The sequence below is a fragment of the Taeniopygia guttata genome, chromosome 1, assembly GCF_048771995.1.
Source record: "Taeniopygia guttata chromosome 1, bTaeGut7.mat, whole genome shotgun sequence".
NCBI classification, from domain to species: Eukaryota; Metazoa; Chordata; class Aves; order Passeriformes; family Estrildidae; genus Taeniopygia; species Taeniopygia guttata.
The window spans coordinates 68,655,627-68,673,009 of NC_133024.1; the positions used below are offsets into that span (position 1 = coordinate 68,655,627).

The 17,383-nt window shown below is 40.8% G+C and overlaps 1 protein-coding gene across 3 annotated transcripts in view; it reads left to right on the forward strand.

The window, feature by feature from the left end:
• The window catches only part of ATP8A2 (ATPase phospholipid transporting 8A2), a 312,539-nt gene that overhangs the window by 277,665 nt on the left and 17,491 nt on the right, over nucleotides 1-17,383 (forward strand). For all 3 annotated transcript variants that reach the window (XM_030275104.4, XM_030275123.4, XM_030275129.4), the window contains 2 exons: nucleotides 4,941-5,029; nucleotides 10,814-10,918. In XM_030275104.4, the coding sequence (XP_030130964.4) occupies nucleotides 4,941-5,029; nucleotides 10,814-10,918 (194 nt within the window). The remainder of the gene's footprint in view (nucleotides 1-4,940; nucleotides 5,030-10,813; nucleotides 10,919-17,383) is intronic.

The following is a 17,383-nucleotide window of genomic DNA, read 5'->3' on the forward strand; positions in this document are numbered from 1 at the left end:
GTTTGCCCAAGGTAGCAGCACCAGTGGGAAAATGTCTGTGGCTGAGGGCCCAGAAGTGGCACCTCAGATCCATGGGCTGGGGCAGGCTTTGAAGAAGCTGCCCTCAGTGACTGAAAAGCAGACATGCTTCCACGTGAATTGCCTAACATGGGAAGGGAGCAGAGTGACCAACTGGGCTTCTCCTGCCCCAGCTCTATTCCTTCTGAAGTGGTGTGCTCAGTCCAAGCCACTGGTCTAGAACTGATGGAGGGGAGGCACTGGCAGGGAGATGCACCCAGTGCATCTCGGTTGGCTGCTTGCAGATATGTTAGTGCAGCTGGGCATTCGCTGCTTCTGCTTTGGCCACCGAGGCAGAGGAGATGGAGCAGCAGAGCCAGGCTCCCGGAGCTGCACTTGCAGCTCCAGCCACAAGTGCCATCAGCGTCTGAGAAGTCCAGACTGAGAGTACCTCAGTGATGGCAGTGAATATTTCTTGTGCTGTCACCATATGTGGATCACTCACAACAGTCATGTGGCCGTCCTCTCCTTCACTCCTCCTTTCCCATGTGCTGCCATAGGCAGTGCCATGCTATCATCCACATTTGATTACTGGGGCCCCAGTGATGTGCCATCACTGCACTGCAGCGTGGACTTGAATCCCTAGTTCACAAAGCTGGAATTGAATGAGTATGAAACGGCAGTTGACCAATTTATTGGGTCCTTATCCATGTCTCATGGAGAGAGCTCCATGAAATCAGGCTCCAGGCACACTTCCAGGAATAATTTTTTTGTGCTGGAAATATGAAGCCAGCTGTTTCTGTCATGGTCCTATACTTCTGCTGTCCATTTTTTGTCAAAGTTAAGATACATAGATATATGAGGAAATTTAACCATAAAAATCTTTTGTTATTCAAAATAAGAATTTAGATTTTGTCTCACTTTTCTTGAATGATATGATTGAGATCTTTTCTTGCTTTGTCTAAATCATTTACTGGTCCCCAGTTGTCTAACCATGTGATAAGAATACCAGAACAGTGTGTATATTGACTTCCCATCCCTGGCACTTTTGGCCTTGTTCTCCTTGGAAGTTGTCGAAAATAGTGACACCACCTATTGGTGAAACAGTACAACTAGGAATGATGCTTATGAACATACTAAGAATAGTAAAATGGAAAAGAGAGCTTGAAATGTACTCCAGATTGTATTGCAATTTAAGGTTTTTTTTAAAAAAACAATTTATTCTCTGTTTCATATGCTTGTGCATAACATGTCTTTGAGTTAAGTAAGCAAAGAAAAACAAAAACTCCAACCAACAAATGTAAAAGCCCACCTTAACCTATGCTTTCTAAAATAATAGTAAAAAGACAATCTTCCTGGTCATTCTGAATGGTCAGAGCTATTACTTCTTTTAATGTGTTTAAAATTAATAAAAAGAAATTGTCCATCCTTACAAATGCTATTTAGAAGAGGTTAAAGGCATTGGGACCTAAATTATTTCCTCCTCAGTTGTGAAATAACTGGAGCTAACTTGTTTTTCTTTCTTTTCTTGTTCCCATTCTTTCTTTTTAACAAATGTTATCAATTCTCTACAATGAATACTTTGTCTGTGGCAGATTAATCAGTGTTTGAAAGGAAGTCTACTGGTGGCAGCAGTTTAAGTTGCAATGTTCTCAGAAGGAGGAGTTGCATTAGTCTCAAGTGGTTTTGGGGGTTGCATTGTGATTAATGGTCTCTGGCAGTTCACCTTGGATGTGATAGTCACTAATGTTTACAACAGTAGACAGAATAAAAATTACTTAGCTATATATCATGGGGCCTCTGTGATGACAGAGATGGTCAATATTTTGAATTTGTTTAAAAAACAACCTATTTCTACTCCTGCTTCATGTGATGATCTTTACAGAAAAAGAATTGTAGTGTTTCCTGTTTGGTATCTCTGCTTTATTTTTTATCTTGATGTGATAACTGATAGCTGACGAGTGTTATTCACTAGAACTGGGTATAGAAATGCCATGTTTCACTGACAATGTATTGCAGTACTGTCTTCTGTTGTCATGACTGGCTGAGCAACTGGAATGCAGCACCGAAACAGCTGGGAAACGTGAGGAAAGTTTTGTTGGGATAGATAGGTGTTCTTACTGCAGCTTCTGTTCATAGCCCAGCTCTCTATCCTACAAGCTGGGGTCTAACCTTAAAGTGTTGTCTATGGATGTCCCCAGAGCACGTTGGGTGATTTGCTGTGAATGCTCTGCAGAGGAGCGCCCATCCTGTGAGAAGAGGGTGTAATGCTGTAGGGGAGGAGGCTGTGTTCAGAGCAGAGTTGTGCATGCAAGACAGACCAGATGGTCGTGAAGCACAGCAGTCCTGTAACTCCAAGAGGAAACTAGAGATGAGCAGGAATGAAACTTTCCAGATGAGCTGAGGAATGGAGTAAAACCTTGGTGAGGATTGTGTGGGAAAAGCCTTGCCAGTAGTAAAATGAGTGTCTGACAGGGCTCCAATGAGATGAATAGTTTTACTGTTATGATGAAGTTTTTGGACAGAATAATACTTGAGTAAAATACATAATTGCAGGCAAAAAGTATTTGACTTTGAGGTTTTTTTCCAACATGCCACATGTCCAAATTAATAGCCATTGATTGAGATGTCACCATTTCTAATAAAAATAATAGCATTTAAACTTCTATTGAACACATACTCAGATTGTTCTGCGCTATGAAAGTGTGTCAAGTTGCTTTTGGCTAGAAAAGCAAGAAGTGGAACGTAAAATATTTCAATCAAAAATATCAGAAAATGCATATAAGAATACTGTGGCACTTTTTTAGCCTTTATTAGCATAGGCAGAGGAAGGATGGTGAGTGGAATTGCTGATGTGTTTCTGTGACTCCTAGCACTTGCAGGGTCATGGCCAAAGAAAAGCAAAGCACAAGGATAAATCTTATTATGTTTTTCCACTGTTATTACAGTTCAACTTTTTGGCTACCAATAAAGATATTAATTCCCTCTTATTCTTGTACATCTTTTTCCTTAAGAAAGCATAGATCAAAACTGTCTGTGTGCTTCTGGCATTCTCATGTGAATGTGGCCATGAGGGTTCCCAAATAATGGAGAGCTGATTCTGTGACTGGAATGTGTTTGCTTACTGTCTGTGTGGGTGGCAAAGTGTCCATGAATGTTTTAGCACAGTCTAACTTGCTCTTGGTTTCAGTACAAGATTTACCACTGATCCATCAGTCCAGCAGTGACATGGAGGATTTAACATTTAAAGGTGAAAACCACTTTTGGTTGTACTCACTACTGGGCAACACAAGGGCAAGATGTTGCTAAATATGACTGCGATGTTAGGTGAACAACTTTAAACAGAGATTGACTCTGGAAGAAGGTGCTGGATGCTACTGGTGAACATCCTGGCAGAGCTCTGTGATGGCTTCTCTCAGTTTAAAAGTTTTACTGCAGTGAGTGGTGGAAGTCTACTGTTGTGAGCAATCATTTTCATCTTATAAGGTGTATAATTAGAAATTTTGTCTCCGGTGTATTCAAAGGCTAGTAGGTGTTTCATGTAGCTCCATTTCCTCTGTAGCTCAGCTGTGTCTTTACCTGTACTATGGCCTGACACTTCAGCATTGCAGTGTTTGTGTGCTGCAGCGTGAGACAAAGCTGAGCCAGCCAAGCCTGTGTTACACTGCTGATGTATCAGCAGGTGTGTGTGTGTGTGTGTGTGTGGCACAAAAAATATTGAGAAGTAAAGATTTTGGCTAAGAGATATGGCAATGTATAGCCCTTCAGTTTCATGTGACTTCGCTGGAATAAAACCTTGCAAAAAGAGCCTTTCTTGCCTCTCTCACTGAGCCAGCTGTGGTGAGTGTGGTGTGGATCTGACTGCGTTGCCTGAATGTTTGCCCAACTTGCTTTTCCACGGGATAGGTTTATTGGGAACAGATATTAGGCAGCAGCACCCACTGTCCATCTCCTGCATTTTCTAGCAGGGTCCATAACTGAGAAGAGAGCAAAATCTGTCTAGACAGTGGAAATGCTGTTGAAACCTTTTAGCCTCTATTTCAGTTCTGTGGTGCACACAAGTAGTTACAGGGGAAAAAAAAGTCTTTTCTAATGTGTAGCCAAACTTAACAATGCTGATGGGATGCAGCACCGAAACATGGAAGGGGTGATGAGGTAGTCTCAAATCTTCTGTGTAGCAAACCTGGTTTTTAATCACCATTAATTTATCTGCAAAAGGCTCTAATGATCTAAAGTAGCATTTCTGTAAATAGTGCTATATTTCAACTTCATTCCATAACTATTTGTGTATGCTGGAATATGCAGGGTTTCCAGATATCTTCCTTCTCAAATCCCACCAAGCTTTTTCTTCAAGCATTACAACAATGAGAAAAATGCAAATATAAACTTGGAGCTCTTTGTTTGTAAAAAAAAGCCAATTTTGGGACGGAAGTGAATCTTTCCCCCTCTGGGCTTCAGGCAGCAATAGCTTGAGCAGGAAGTGCTGTATTTAAGTGGAATATGACTGAAACATTTGAGTGAGAAATGTATTCTTTTTAATGTCCGTTTGATGCCACTCAGAGGTCTAAGACAGTAGATGGGAAGAGAGTAAGCAAAAGGTACAAAAGGTAGACAAAAGTGCAAGCAGAATATACTTATGGGGCTCTTCTCCATGACTGAAAATGTGTCTGCCTGGGTCCACAACTTAATATCGTTGGAGGATTTGGTCAAAATGCATAATTTTCCAGAAATGTTTAAGAAATTTAAGGTCATAAGGAATTATTGCAATGAAAAATGCCATAATTGTTTATTAATTATTGACCTACCATGAAATTTCAACATCACCCAGACCATGGATGCAGTACTGGTTTGATACCATCACTCTACCTTTTTGCTTGTAAACAACCACTTAACATGTAACAGCTTGAAAATACCCATAAGTTATTTGTTTGTTTTCTTCACAGGCTGGAATGGTGTTAAGATGTGGATACTTCTGGTTTGGCTTGTTTCTTGTGCCCACTGCGTGCCTTGTTAAAGATGTGGCATGGACAGCGTAAGTCCCAAACCAAGTCTCTTGGTGTTTTAGGAATTATTCTCTATGCACGTGTTGTCCAGTCCAGTATTGTTCTGTAAAGAGCTCTGAATCCTCTCAGTGACTGCAAAATTGTGGTACTCATTTGGAAGGGAAAAAAGGTGAAATGGGTGATTCCTCACCTGCCACACACCCAGCAATGTGAGAGAATGAATAGCTGGGACTAAATCTGGAGGAGGTGGCCTTGACTGAGTAATGAACATGTGTCTCCTTAGGATTATTTGTGTTGACTATCCTTTAGTTAAAGTAAATTTAAATTGGACATCCGAGATTTCCTGAAAATGGAGGAAATAATTTGTTGAATCTGACCTAAGGTAAGGTGGAAAGGAGAAATGTGGCACTCTAATCCATACCCAGTAAGCTCTCAGCTCTTTGTCAGCTGCTTTTTAGGTTCTCCTTCAGCAGCAGGTCTTTGAAGACTGAACTGGGAGAAGAGCAATACTCTGCACTTGATGTCTGAAGTGAAGTCTTAATGGTACCTTCACTGCCCAGAGAGGAGGAACAAACTGGTGAAATACCAGCCTGTGTAATTCCATTCTCTCAAAATTTTGTCGTTTCAAAACATTGTAGAAGGCAAACAATTTCAAGAACTTGGATTTAAAGGGAAGCGACTTACCGTCTCTGCAAATTGAGATACAGAAGTAATAATTTTAATTTAGAATTTGTGGTGTTTTGTTCAGCTTACATTTAAGTGTCTTAAGCACCAAATCTTCCATCTTTTCCCTTGGAAAGCTGTGTTACAACTAAGAAGATTTTGTTACATGGATACATAATAACCTTGGGCAAGGGAGACCCTGGGCATTCCAGCTCTTGGGCAAAAAGGCAGAATCCTGACTGGAATGAAGAGGAAATACAGGTTAGCTTGTCAGAAAGGCTCACAGTGAAAGCATCATGACACATAACACTTTGCTCCCAGAATGAGCTGTTGGTCACTAAGGGAAGATTCTTGCAATCATACAACCATTTAGGTTGGAAAAGACCTGTGAGATCATAGAGCCCAATGTAAGCCTAACATTGCCAAGTCTACCAATCTGAATACTGAAAAACCCAGAAAGCTTCCCAAACACAGGCACATTTCAAACACCATCATGAAAGTTAAGTCATATGCACAGATCAGAAAATCTGGTTTTATTTCATCTGGGGTTGATAGCACAGTGAAATTAAACTGGAGGTAGGCAACTCTGACACTCAGTAAGTACTTCTTAAATGTTGTCCCTCAGCTTAATTTTCACAAGCTAGACTGCTCAAATTAGGTCTAGGTATTGTAATGTGAAATTTCAACTATGATTTACTAGTCCAGCACATCAGAGGTTTGGTTTTTTGGTTTGGTTTTGGTTTGGTTTTTTTTGTACTCACTAAACTTCTGCAATTGCAAATGATTTTAAAATTCTAAAACTGAGGCCAAAACGTTTAAATTTAGATACTTAACTGTGCCTATTACCTGCTTGTTAAAGCTATGAAAAAAATATCTTCAGCTTTTTTAATGTTTTCATGGTAGTTGAGTGTCCTGAAGTTGTCCTCTGTTCTTATCAGTTCTTGGCAAAAATGACTCATGAATTGTAAAACAACCCAGACCATGGCAGGCTCATCCTCAGCTATTAGTCATTTCAAACTCTGTTACTGACTGAGGCTGTTCTGTAATATTTCTTAAAGAAATCTCAGCAACATAATCCTTTCAGTCATTCAGGCTGAGAATGTGTAGCGACTGTGAAGCTCTCAAGACAAAAGTGTATGATTGATAGGCCAGATATTTTCCCAACAGATTTTAAACAGGAGGTTCCTAACAATATTAAGCTAAAAATCTCTTCTCTGACCAGGACTCTTTTTTTTTTTTTTTTTTTTTTTAAATGAAACCATCACTGAAAAATTAACACCATTAATATTTTAACTAGGATAAATTAAATGACACAGCTATCAGAACTGCCATATGGAAGGAGTAAAGGTCTGTTTCCTTTCCAAGAGGCTTGCCATTTAAAACTGGAGCCTAAGGCCTCTGGAAATCAGCTGGCACATTTCCACAGCAGTGGTTACACCACATTGCTCTCTGTAACTCAGCAGAATATGGTTTTGGCCATAAAATTGCAGCAACTCTGACTGCTCATGGTCATGGAATTTATCCCTTTCAGTTTCTTTTGGACATGAAGCACATGTCCACAGACAGAACATCCGTATGACCCAAAAGGTACATGCCTAATTTCAGTACAAAATACTGCCAGAAAGCCATAAACACAGCACAGAGTTTTTGTCTGGAACAAGGTTGATTGGAAAGTCTGTTTCAGACACATACAAATCTTTTTCTTATAAACTGCTGTGCTGCATCTACTATCAAAATTTCTAATGCTGGAAGCAAGAATGTGTTTCCATTGTTACATAGGCTTCAGTTGTCAACACATCACTTACCTCCCATGTTCTCTGCAGCTCTAGGCTTTTTTATTTTCTTTTTCATTTTTTTTCCTTTTTAAATGAATCAAGGAAATGTGGAAAAGTCTTGTTAAAGAGAAGGAAGCTTATTATTAATTCTTGGTTGCAATATGTTGTTAACTTTGGTCCACTACCCTGAATTCAGTGCCTTGGTTTGCCTTGTAAAAGTCCTGGTTGTGCCACCATTACAATGAACAGAGCTTTGTAAGGTGAGTGCTCACTCACAATTGGCACATGTCACTTGAATACATGTCACTGGCTCTAGGAAATCTTGGAATAGTTGACTCACAGAGGTATGTGGGATTCATAAAAACACAGCATGTATTCCAGCAAAATCAGGCAAGAGGGCAAGAATTTATTCCTAATTGGTGTCTCGGTGCTTATTTTACAGTGAAAAATTTCCTGAGCCTTCAAATCATTACCAAAATTTTCATGAACTTTTTTTTTTTTTTTTTTTTTTTTTTTTTTTTACCATGGGGAAGAAGCAGTTTGCATTTGCCATTTCTGCAGTGTAAGTAAGAGAAGTTACAAGGACCTCTTCCCATCTTTGCATATACTTGCAGTCCCTGAAATACAAGACTCATAAAATGGTAGTGAGGATGATAACCCAGAGTAGAGCTAGTGTCATGTTTGAGAAACATTTATGAATGTCACCACGCTTCTTCCTGGCAGATTCTGGCCTCATGAACCCCTTAAATATCCTAGGTCAGTGAAGTGATGCACTTCCCTGGCTTCGAAGGGGAAAGGCTACACAAAATACAAAGTTAGCCTTTTGCCTGGTCTTACACTCCCTGATCTTAATATCCCAGTGTGTGAGGGAAAGGTGAATTTGTCTTTATGTAATGCATCACATTTTAGCTGAACAGTAACAGCAAAATCTCATTATTCATTGAGGACTGATTGGGCATCCAGGGCCACTTATAGAGTACTAACCTAAAAGCTCAGAATCCTACCTGTATTTCTGTGCATCAAAAGTTTGTAAAGTGCTGTAGGGGAAAAGTTATGAAGTATCCAGCCCTGTTGCCAGCATTCTGTGGAATATTTGCAGTTGACTGAAAGGAGCAAGCCCGGACTCTGAGGCAATTGTAATTCCATGTTTTAGTATTTGTTTTTGAGGGAACATGGGGCTAGGTTACCTCAGACCTTTTTCGTATTCTTTTATTTATTGATAATACTTGATTACTGCGTTCCATGGGCGCTCTTGCTTCCAAGTGAAGGAGTGACTCAATGCACAGCAACTACCAGCCCCAGAAGAGCCCATGTGTTTCATCATTTCACACTATTTAAAAAACACTTTATTATTCCCAACTTCAGGCCAACAATATTTCTTCAATGCTGTCTCATATCAGTGTCATGCCTCCTGGTGCTGTGCTGCACAAACTGGACTTGTTGATCAGGACCCATTCTGTCAAATTTTGAATTCAATATTCACTCTAAGGGAAAAGAAAAATATTTCCTATGGCTTATGGCAAGATAAACATAGACCTTTGGAAAAGATTGAATAACATTTATATTTCTATGTTCTTGTCAGTGGGGAAAACTGGTTATGAAGGATTTGAAAAATTCTAAACATGCTCAGTCTTGAAGTTTGCAATAGTAGGTATGACCTCTTTAAAGGGGAAGAGATGAAGGTCAAAATTTCAAGGTCAAAATTTCAATGTATTTATTTAAATTAGAGAGTGTGATAGTGAATTCAACTGAAAAGATTATAAAAATTAATAGCCTCAAAGCTTTCTCATTTTAATAGCTATATTTTCCCTTCCTCAAAGAGGAGACCAGTCTAATCATTAGCCTAACTAGTGATAGCAACTTGAATCTAATTAATTTTTGTGCAGCTGTTGGTAATCTCATACTGCTGAAGCATTTTGCATTTTAAAAATATCCTTGCTACTCATTTCTTTTGACACAGTATGTTGGTGTTACAAATCATACACCTTTGGTGGTTTGTTTTAACAATATACCATTATAAGTACATCCTTATAATCTTTACCTTCAGATTTTGATGTGCTTCATCTTCTGGCTCTATTTTTTTTTCTCTTAACTGCAGATGTGTTTTGAAAGTAGTTTTCATTTTAGCTTCTCATTTTTAGGTATTTGGGGTGTCATTCAGCAACAGAAAGACCAGAGGACTTAGATATCCTACTATTAGTATCAAGGCACTGTCATTATAAACAGTGCCAGCAAACATTTTGTGGATTTTGTTTCTTATTACCTATGGAAACTGCAATAGTATCATACTTTTTAAAAATAAATGCATCTTCATTATTTTTAATTACATACACACCAGTTATTATTTTTCTTTTAGAGGGAGTTTTACATTGTTTTATATCATTGGCTAAAGATTTTAATGTCTGCATGTTTTATAAAACTTGTAAAGAACTTTTTGCCACCTTTGAGCTGAAGAATATTAATTTAATGCTATGAAGCAAGTAGTGTCTCGGCCAACTTGGCTCCATCTTGGTTTTAGGCTTATTGTGCAGTCACATGCAAATCAATATATTATCATGGGACACTTGTCCTCCTTTGACTGGCACAAAAGATCAAAAACTGCCCATGTGAGAAAGATCCCTGCGTTTTGTGTTCTTGCTTTGTACAGGTCAGGATAAAGGGGCCTCGATTGTCTCCCCTATGTCAATGTAATTTAGGTATAATAGCCCTGGAGCAGTAGGTGAACCTGAGCGGGGGAAAGGCCCAAGTCTCTTCATGGGGTACTCTAAATTGCACTCTAAATTTTGATTGCATGTGTGGTGCATGGATCCTCAAGCTGAAAAAGTAGGAGGACACAGCCAGTCTTGTTACTGTCAGTTTGGAAGTTCATTGAGGACAGAAGTGCCTTTCCAGTCACGTGAGACTGATAAATGAAATCAAGGGGCTTGAATGGCAATTATTATCTGAGACTCTCCTCTGGTTTTCAGAGCGGTGCCACGCGTAGCTCAAAAGACAGAGTGGATTCATGTTTTACTGCCATGAATATTCAATGAATCCCAGCTCTTTTGTCTGATTACCTTGGTCCTGAGCAGTCCCACGGCAGCAGGGTCAGGTCTCTGTGGTCCCATAGCATTGCTGCTTGGCTAGGTTTTGAGTGTTGTGTTGAAGTGGCTGAGCTCTGTTTAATTTGAAGTTGTCCTGATTTCTCATTTTGTATGTATTTTTCCCCAGGTATTGTGAACCTGAACTAACATGCATACACTGTGCTTTATTTCCCAGATCCTTCAAGGGAGGGCCCTGTGCCTCTCACCTGAGAGGTAAAACTGGGGGGTTGTAGGAGAACAAATGTTCACATGGCTTTTTTCTTTTGTTTTTTGTCCTTTCCTTTTGGTATAGGGCGAAGCATACCTACCATAAAACTTTGCTGGAGCAAGTTAAGGAGTTGGAAACGAAGACAAGAGAACTGGGAAAAGCCATGCTTCGTGATAGTAATGGAAAGAGGCAAGTCTATGCTAAATGTTTAAACCAGACCCTCCTTTTCTTCTCCCCTCCCTATTTCTCATTAACCATTAAAATCTGATTGTAGACAGGCTAATGAGGCTTCTTCTCCTGTTATTATTAATTTGTTGCTGTTCCCCTTCGTATGTTGCACTACGGCACAACAACATTCATATGTGTCTGTTCCCCCCACAGAAACCAGCCCTCCCATTTTCATTTCTCTTGCATTATTGCTGTGAGGCTCTGTTGAAAACTGCTGCTCAGTCTCCTGTGTGGTAACATGTGTTGCTCTTACCTGCCAGTGAGGCAGACTGGTTTTGAAAGCACTTTGTTATGTCATTCAAAAAACAAAACAAAAAAAAAGATAATCATGTCAGGGGAGGGAACTGTCAGCAGCTGAGGATATAAAGACTGTAGCTAAAAGGAGAACTGGTTTAATCCATTGTGCCCTACTACTTTATTCAGTCTCACCTTAAGAGCTATTTTTATGCTTTTGCTTTTTTCACTACAGCTTGCAGGTCTCTTGCCTTCAGGGTTCTCAGTTTAGTGTTGTGTCTCTCCCTTATAACCGCACCATATGGACTTGAATATATTGCTATTATTGAACCTTTCATTGTATAGAGAGGGTATGTGTTGTGTGGGAACTTTTGTCTCTTCTGAAAGAAGCTAAAGAAAATCACGATGAGGCTTTTGCATCCAACAGTTTCATTTACCATCTCAGAATGTGGTTCTGCATCGGCTGGTCGGAAAAGCTTCCCAAGTTCAAAAAGGTTTTAGAACTAACTCTTCTGTTCCTTACACAATATGGCACCACATGACTTGCTAAGAAACTACATGATCATTAAACTGGATTTTAGCAAACCTTATAAACTAGCAAACTGAGTGGAATGGGGCTTTTAAAAGATTTTGTTCTTCTGGGGCAGGGTCATCCTTTGAGCCTTTGATGTCTATTCTAAGGTAAACTAATTGCCATATTTTAGCTGCTGCTAAGACAAGCAGATAGTAGATTTTTTTCAACTGAATTTGTGTGTTAATAAGGATTGGTTTTAAGGAAAATTATCAGGCAGTGATTTACTGAGATTATGGTAAACTGAAAAGCTTTTAAAAAAGCTTGTGTGAGCTTTAATGTGTTTATAAGATGTCCTTAGGGACCAGAGTTTGCTTCTCAGAGGCCAAGACAAAGTAAACACAGTGTTATTGATTAAGATCACTTCAAAACACTTGGTATCTTCAGTTTTTGAGTAATTTTTCTGCTGCGAGTTTTGGATCCAGCAAAACAGAGTTTCTAAATTGTGCTCACTAGCAAAAGTCACAAACTGCACATCAAATTATTTAAGAAGAGAAAGCAAACTTTGCAGCAACAAAGGCAACCTTCTATGCCACAATTGTAACCATCAAAGAAGCTTAATATCAGGCATTTAATTAAATAATGGGCCTTGTTCTTAGAAGGTTGAGCAGTCATTTTGAAGTCAGTTGAAGCCAAAAAGCTTTTTACCAAAATTAGGTCAGTCTTCCTAGACCAGAAAGGTGTAACCTGGTGTTGTGAAGTGCTGACTGATAGACTGATAGATGCCAGGTAAGTGGAAACCAGAAAACCAGACCAGCAGAAAACTGATTGTTCCCAGGCACATGGCTCTGGTATGAGCTCTGTGAGTTGCCTGTGTGTTGCTGTGGTTCCTATCTATTTGTGTGAGGTTATATTGGTGCTGGTATGAAGCATTTGTGTTTTTCTGCCAGTATGTAATGCTAGTTGTTGACAGTGAGAGAGGAGCATGAGTCAGCTTTGTGCCTGGTGCATCCCAGGGTTGCAGGGTGAGTTGGATTGCTGTTAACAGCGAGAAAGAGACAGTCAGCATTTTATCTGTTTATATGTGCATGTCTGTGTCTCCAAGAACTTGATGGGTTTTTTTCTCTTTTTACACACTGTCCTGACTTTCTGTAAATTTCATGTCCATGTTGTAATTAATTCATACAATCCATGTTTTCATAGCCTTTTACTTTATTGCACTCTCACTGCAAACTCTTTCATCTGCATTCCTCCTCCATATAGCTTCACTTCATTCTCGAAACGCTTGCATGGAGATGATGTAAGGAATCCCTTCTGGTCCTCCTTCCCATTTTCCCTCCCCCCTTCTTTCCATGCATTTGTTTGTTCTCATTCCTAATTGCTCCCAGATTTTCTGGGTGGTCCATCTGTGAACTAGATAATGGTAGAGTGCCTCTGCCTGCTTTGGAGCTGGTGTGCTGTGCTTGTGTTGTGGCCTCCCGACTCCTCTTCAGAGTTGTTCTGTCTTTTATCTCTTTTGTTTGTCTCATGGCTCTTTCACACCTGCTAGAAATCGTGTGCTTGTCCAAAGGGAAGGGTGAGGGTGGGAAAGAAATAGAGTGGGAACTTTCTTCAGTTAGTCTCTTTGGTTCATGTTCCTTAATTTTAAAAAAATTCCTTGAAGCTGGTGGAAACGTGGGCAAAGGTGCATGCTCTGCTCTCCCCTCCTGCCAGTGGCCCCATTGCTTTTGGGATATTTCTGGCAATGTGACACTATGTAGGAAGGGAAAGTAACGGGACTCTTCTCATTTCTAATAGAAAATAGAGAGCTGTGTAAAAGCTGCCTGAGTCCATCTGTCACCTCAGTCCTTGGCTGGAAGTGCTCCTGTGCCCGTGCCCATTAGGTGCTGGTTTGTTCAGGCAGCTGTGGAAGATAAGCTGGCTGTCATCGGGGTCTATTTTCCTGGCCTACATAGTGGACACTGGTTTTGTTCAGTGTTTTTCACAAACAAACAACAAAATCTCGCACCCAATTACAGATAAGAGAAGGATTTAGACAGCTAATTGCTTTTTTCATTTCCTAGACCTTAGACAAAAAATGAGGTGCAAGATCTGAGTGTTCAGAACCAGGCTGCTAAACAAAAAGCAGTTTGCAAGGCCTGGAAAGCAGCGAGTATGTCTAGGCTTGCACAGCAGGATGCCAACAGTTTGCTGTGACTCAGCTGAATTGCTGTTAAATGGGGGCAGATATCACCTGGGTCCTTGGTGTGCTTGGGGAAGGAGTTCTGGGTGAGCTGTGGGTGCCACTTGATACCTATAGCTGCATATCCTGTCTCAGAGGATCTTCACCCTGACAGCTGTTCTTGCTAGGCACATTCTTCTGGGTTAGTAAAAGTGTCTTCACTAGTGCTTTTTGTATCTTTCTGAATCTTAGCCCCTTTTCACAGTTTCTAAAATTGAATTTGGTTGTATTGCTCTAAAAAAGCAGCTGCACATTTTTTGCTGTGGCTGGGAATGACCAGCAAGGCAAGTGGTTGATGAGGGACTGTTTGGTCTGTGCAGGGCAGAGTGTCAGCACCCTGGGCACTACAGCTGGGTCCCAGAAACCTTGCAAATAGCATTAGAGTGGTACTTGGAGATTATAGCAAGTGTATGGTCTTGAGCTGTAAAAGGTCATACTCTTACTCTTTTATATGCCTCATCTGGACAGCTGAAAGCTTAAACGTTTGGTAGAGGCTGGAATGACCACAAAGTGGATAATTCCAAAAGCAGGGAATTAATCAGGTTGAACATGTAGCCAGAAAACTGGTAGCTCCAGAAATAGCTTGAGAAGCAGGAGAGTGAGTGTGCAGTAAGGGGCTGTGATGGATCCCGTGCCATGCTTGCTTGCCTGTCTGTGGAAGATGAATACCCACACTTGCCCTCCCCAGCCTGGGCACCTGGCAGTGCCAGGCTGGATGGACTCCAGCCCAGCTGCAACATGAGCACGCCTTGGTTAGGAAGGGAGAGGGGCTCCCTGGCACTCTCATGTAACAAAAGGCAGGATTTAACACTACATTTTCATGAATTTGGAGAGGTGAGAGGGGCAGCTCATGTGCCAAAGCAAACATGGACATGAGGAGACACCTGCCCAGCAGATCCAATCATGTTAACATATAAAGATTTACACAAAGAAAATAAACAAGGTTTGTGTTCAAAAGCAGCATTTAGTTCAGCTGCAGAGATTTTTGTGTCTTTAAATAAGTTTACAACTTAAATCTTGGCTCATAAAGGGCCAAACCTTCAAGTCCTCATTCATTTTTCACTCCATACACCCTCTCATTGAAGTCAGCAAGAGTTCAGGTGGAGTAAAGCCTGATTAGGCACCAAAGCAAACTTTGCTTTGGAAGCCCATGTCACTTTATTGCTCCACTGGACAACTAATGGAGAGTGAGCAAAGATGTGCCGCACCCTCTTTGCAGCAGTAGATTTCCTGTTCCAGAGGGTTTCTCTGTCTTGGAATTGCCAGAGAGCTCCCTTTGAAAGCGGCTTTTTGGTTGTTTTTCTGTCCTGTTATTAATTGGTTGGTTGGCAGGATTATATTGTTTGATACTGAAGAACAATGTGGCTTTCATTGCATGATTTGCAAACTTTACAAGGAGCTGAAGGACCTCTCTGGGCTGTTGCAGAAAAGTGCCTGCATCGCTGAAATATTGGGAAAAACTTCTAATGAGTCAGAAATCTGGAAGGCAGAGTCTTGCCTTGAACAAAGGTGAAGGGAAGTGACTACAGACCTAGCAAGGTATAGCTGCAGTGTGTTTGCACAGCATTTTTCTGTATGCCCCTTTACTCTTGCTGCTCTCAAACACCCACTGCTGATGGCTATGGTGCCGCTTTCATCTCCATATCATAAAACAAATACTGTTTTTTCCAGGGCACCTAAAACAGCAGCTCCCCACAGTCTCTCCATTGTCTGCCTTCAACAAGGAGACATGCTGGTATAAATTCTCTTTCATTTTACTTCTTCTCACCAAATCTAACCCAGTTGCTTCAGTGAAAAGTTCATGACCAGCTGTCATCCCAGGAGCAAGTTGTATTATCTGTCTCGCCTTGGTTTCATTTGGTGTGTGAGGGCAGGTGCCTGTCTCATTTCAGTAGCTGTGTGACCTGGTGGGTAATCAGTGAGCTGACACAGGCACCCGCGGAGATTTCCCTGCTCCACAGGCCCCTGGGGAGGAGCAAGAGGGCAACATGGAAAACCTGCCTGGGCTTGTGGCTGTGCAGAGAACTGAGTGGCAGAGGCTCAGCCTCTCACTGGCAGAGGCAGAAATGGTAAAACAGACCTCACTTATAAGAAATACATTAATGAGGTGAGGACCTGATCTCCTGGCTCCTGAGGAAGAGGCAAACTTTTTCATTAGGATCAAGAGGAGTGAGGCTTGGGTTCATTGTATTTCAAAGTACTTTGTCTCTGTATTGATGCACCCCAAGTTACATTTGCTGGAATAGGGAGACCATGCCATTAAGGCCCCTTTGCATCAGCAGGTGCAGTGAATCTTACTTGAGTCAAACTTAGTCATGTGCTTTCAGCTGATTAAACAGCATGGGATTTTTGGAGCCAAATTCTTGCTTCATGAATGTGTTGACTTCAATATATTTACTCAGGATATGCATGACTGTGATCTGAATCTAGCCCATACACTGCAGCTGAGCATAAAATGAGGTTGAGGAGGTGAGAGGTGTATTTTGGGGTTTGACGTCTCAGCATCCTTTTTATCAATTTTTCCAGATGTTCTTCGCACCATTTCTGGGAAGGAAAGGTGAGATTTCTCCACCAGCATACACAAGAAAGTGACTGGCATATTTACGATTTTTCCTTGCAGCTTTTCTAGTAAAAAGATATTAGACTCCTTTTACTAGCAAAAAGCACATAAAATTATATCAGTGGGTTTTTTTCTTAAATTCTTTGATTCCATATGGTAAACATTCATGTATGGAAGGTGGAAAATTCATAATTTTCTTTTATTCCATGCTTGTCCTTTTTTCTCTCCCTTCTGTCCCATATCAGTAAGGAATCATCACATTATTTCCTCAGTTTAACATGTACCATTTATTTCTGACATTTCTAACCCCTATGTGTGAGGCACTTGAAATTACCAGGTTTGATTCCACTTTGGGGAGGCTGTAGGGCAGAGGTGGGGAGGGGCAGAGAAAGGGATTCATAACCTTGCCAGAGGTCTGAAGGGGGAGTTAACCATGTTCCCACTGGCACTGGGGACCCAAGTGCCTGCTTGCTAGTGCAAACCAGTTAGAGTTGACATTCCCCTACTCCAGTGCAATTAATTATTTGCCATCCTGGTTGTAGCTATCATGTAACCTTGAGGGAGATCCACTGCACAAATAGGGTTAAAACCTGGTGACCTGGAGAAGGATTTAGAGCTCTGATCAAATCTGCTATCAAAGTCAAAGTTGATGGAGGTACAGTATTGGAACAAAGGCCAAAATGAAGTTGTAAATTGAAAAGAAAGATTAGGAAAAAGAAACATTACAAGATGAGAGTTAAAACTGATTAAGGGGCCAATCTCTCTGATGCCTAATCCTGACTTACTGGGTTGGGCACTGAGGATCTCCACAGGGGAGGGAGGAAGAAATCTTCCCTCCAGGCTGCACAGCAGGAGAACTGCTCCATAACAACTGTTCCAGCCTAATGGCTTCAGCAGTCT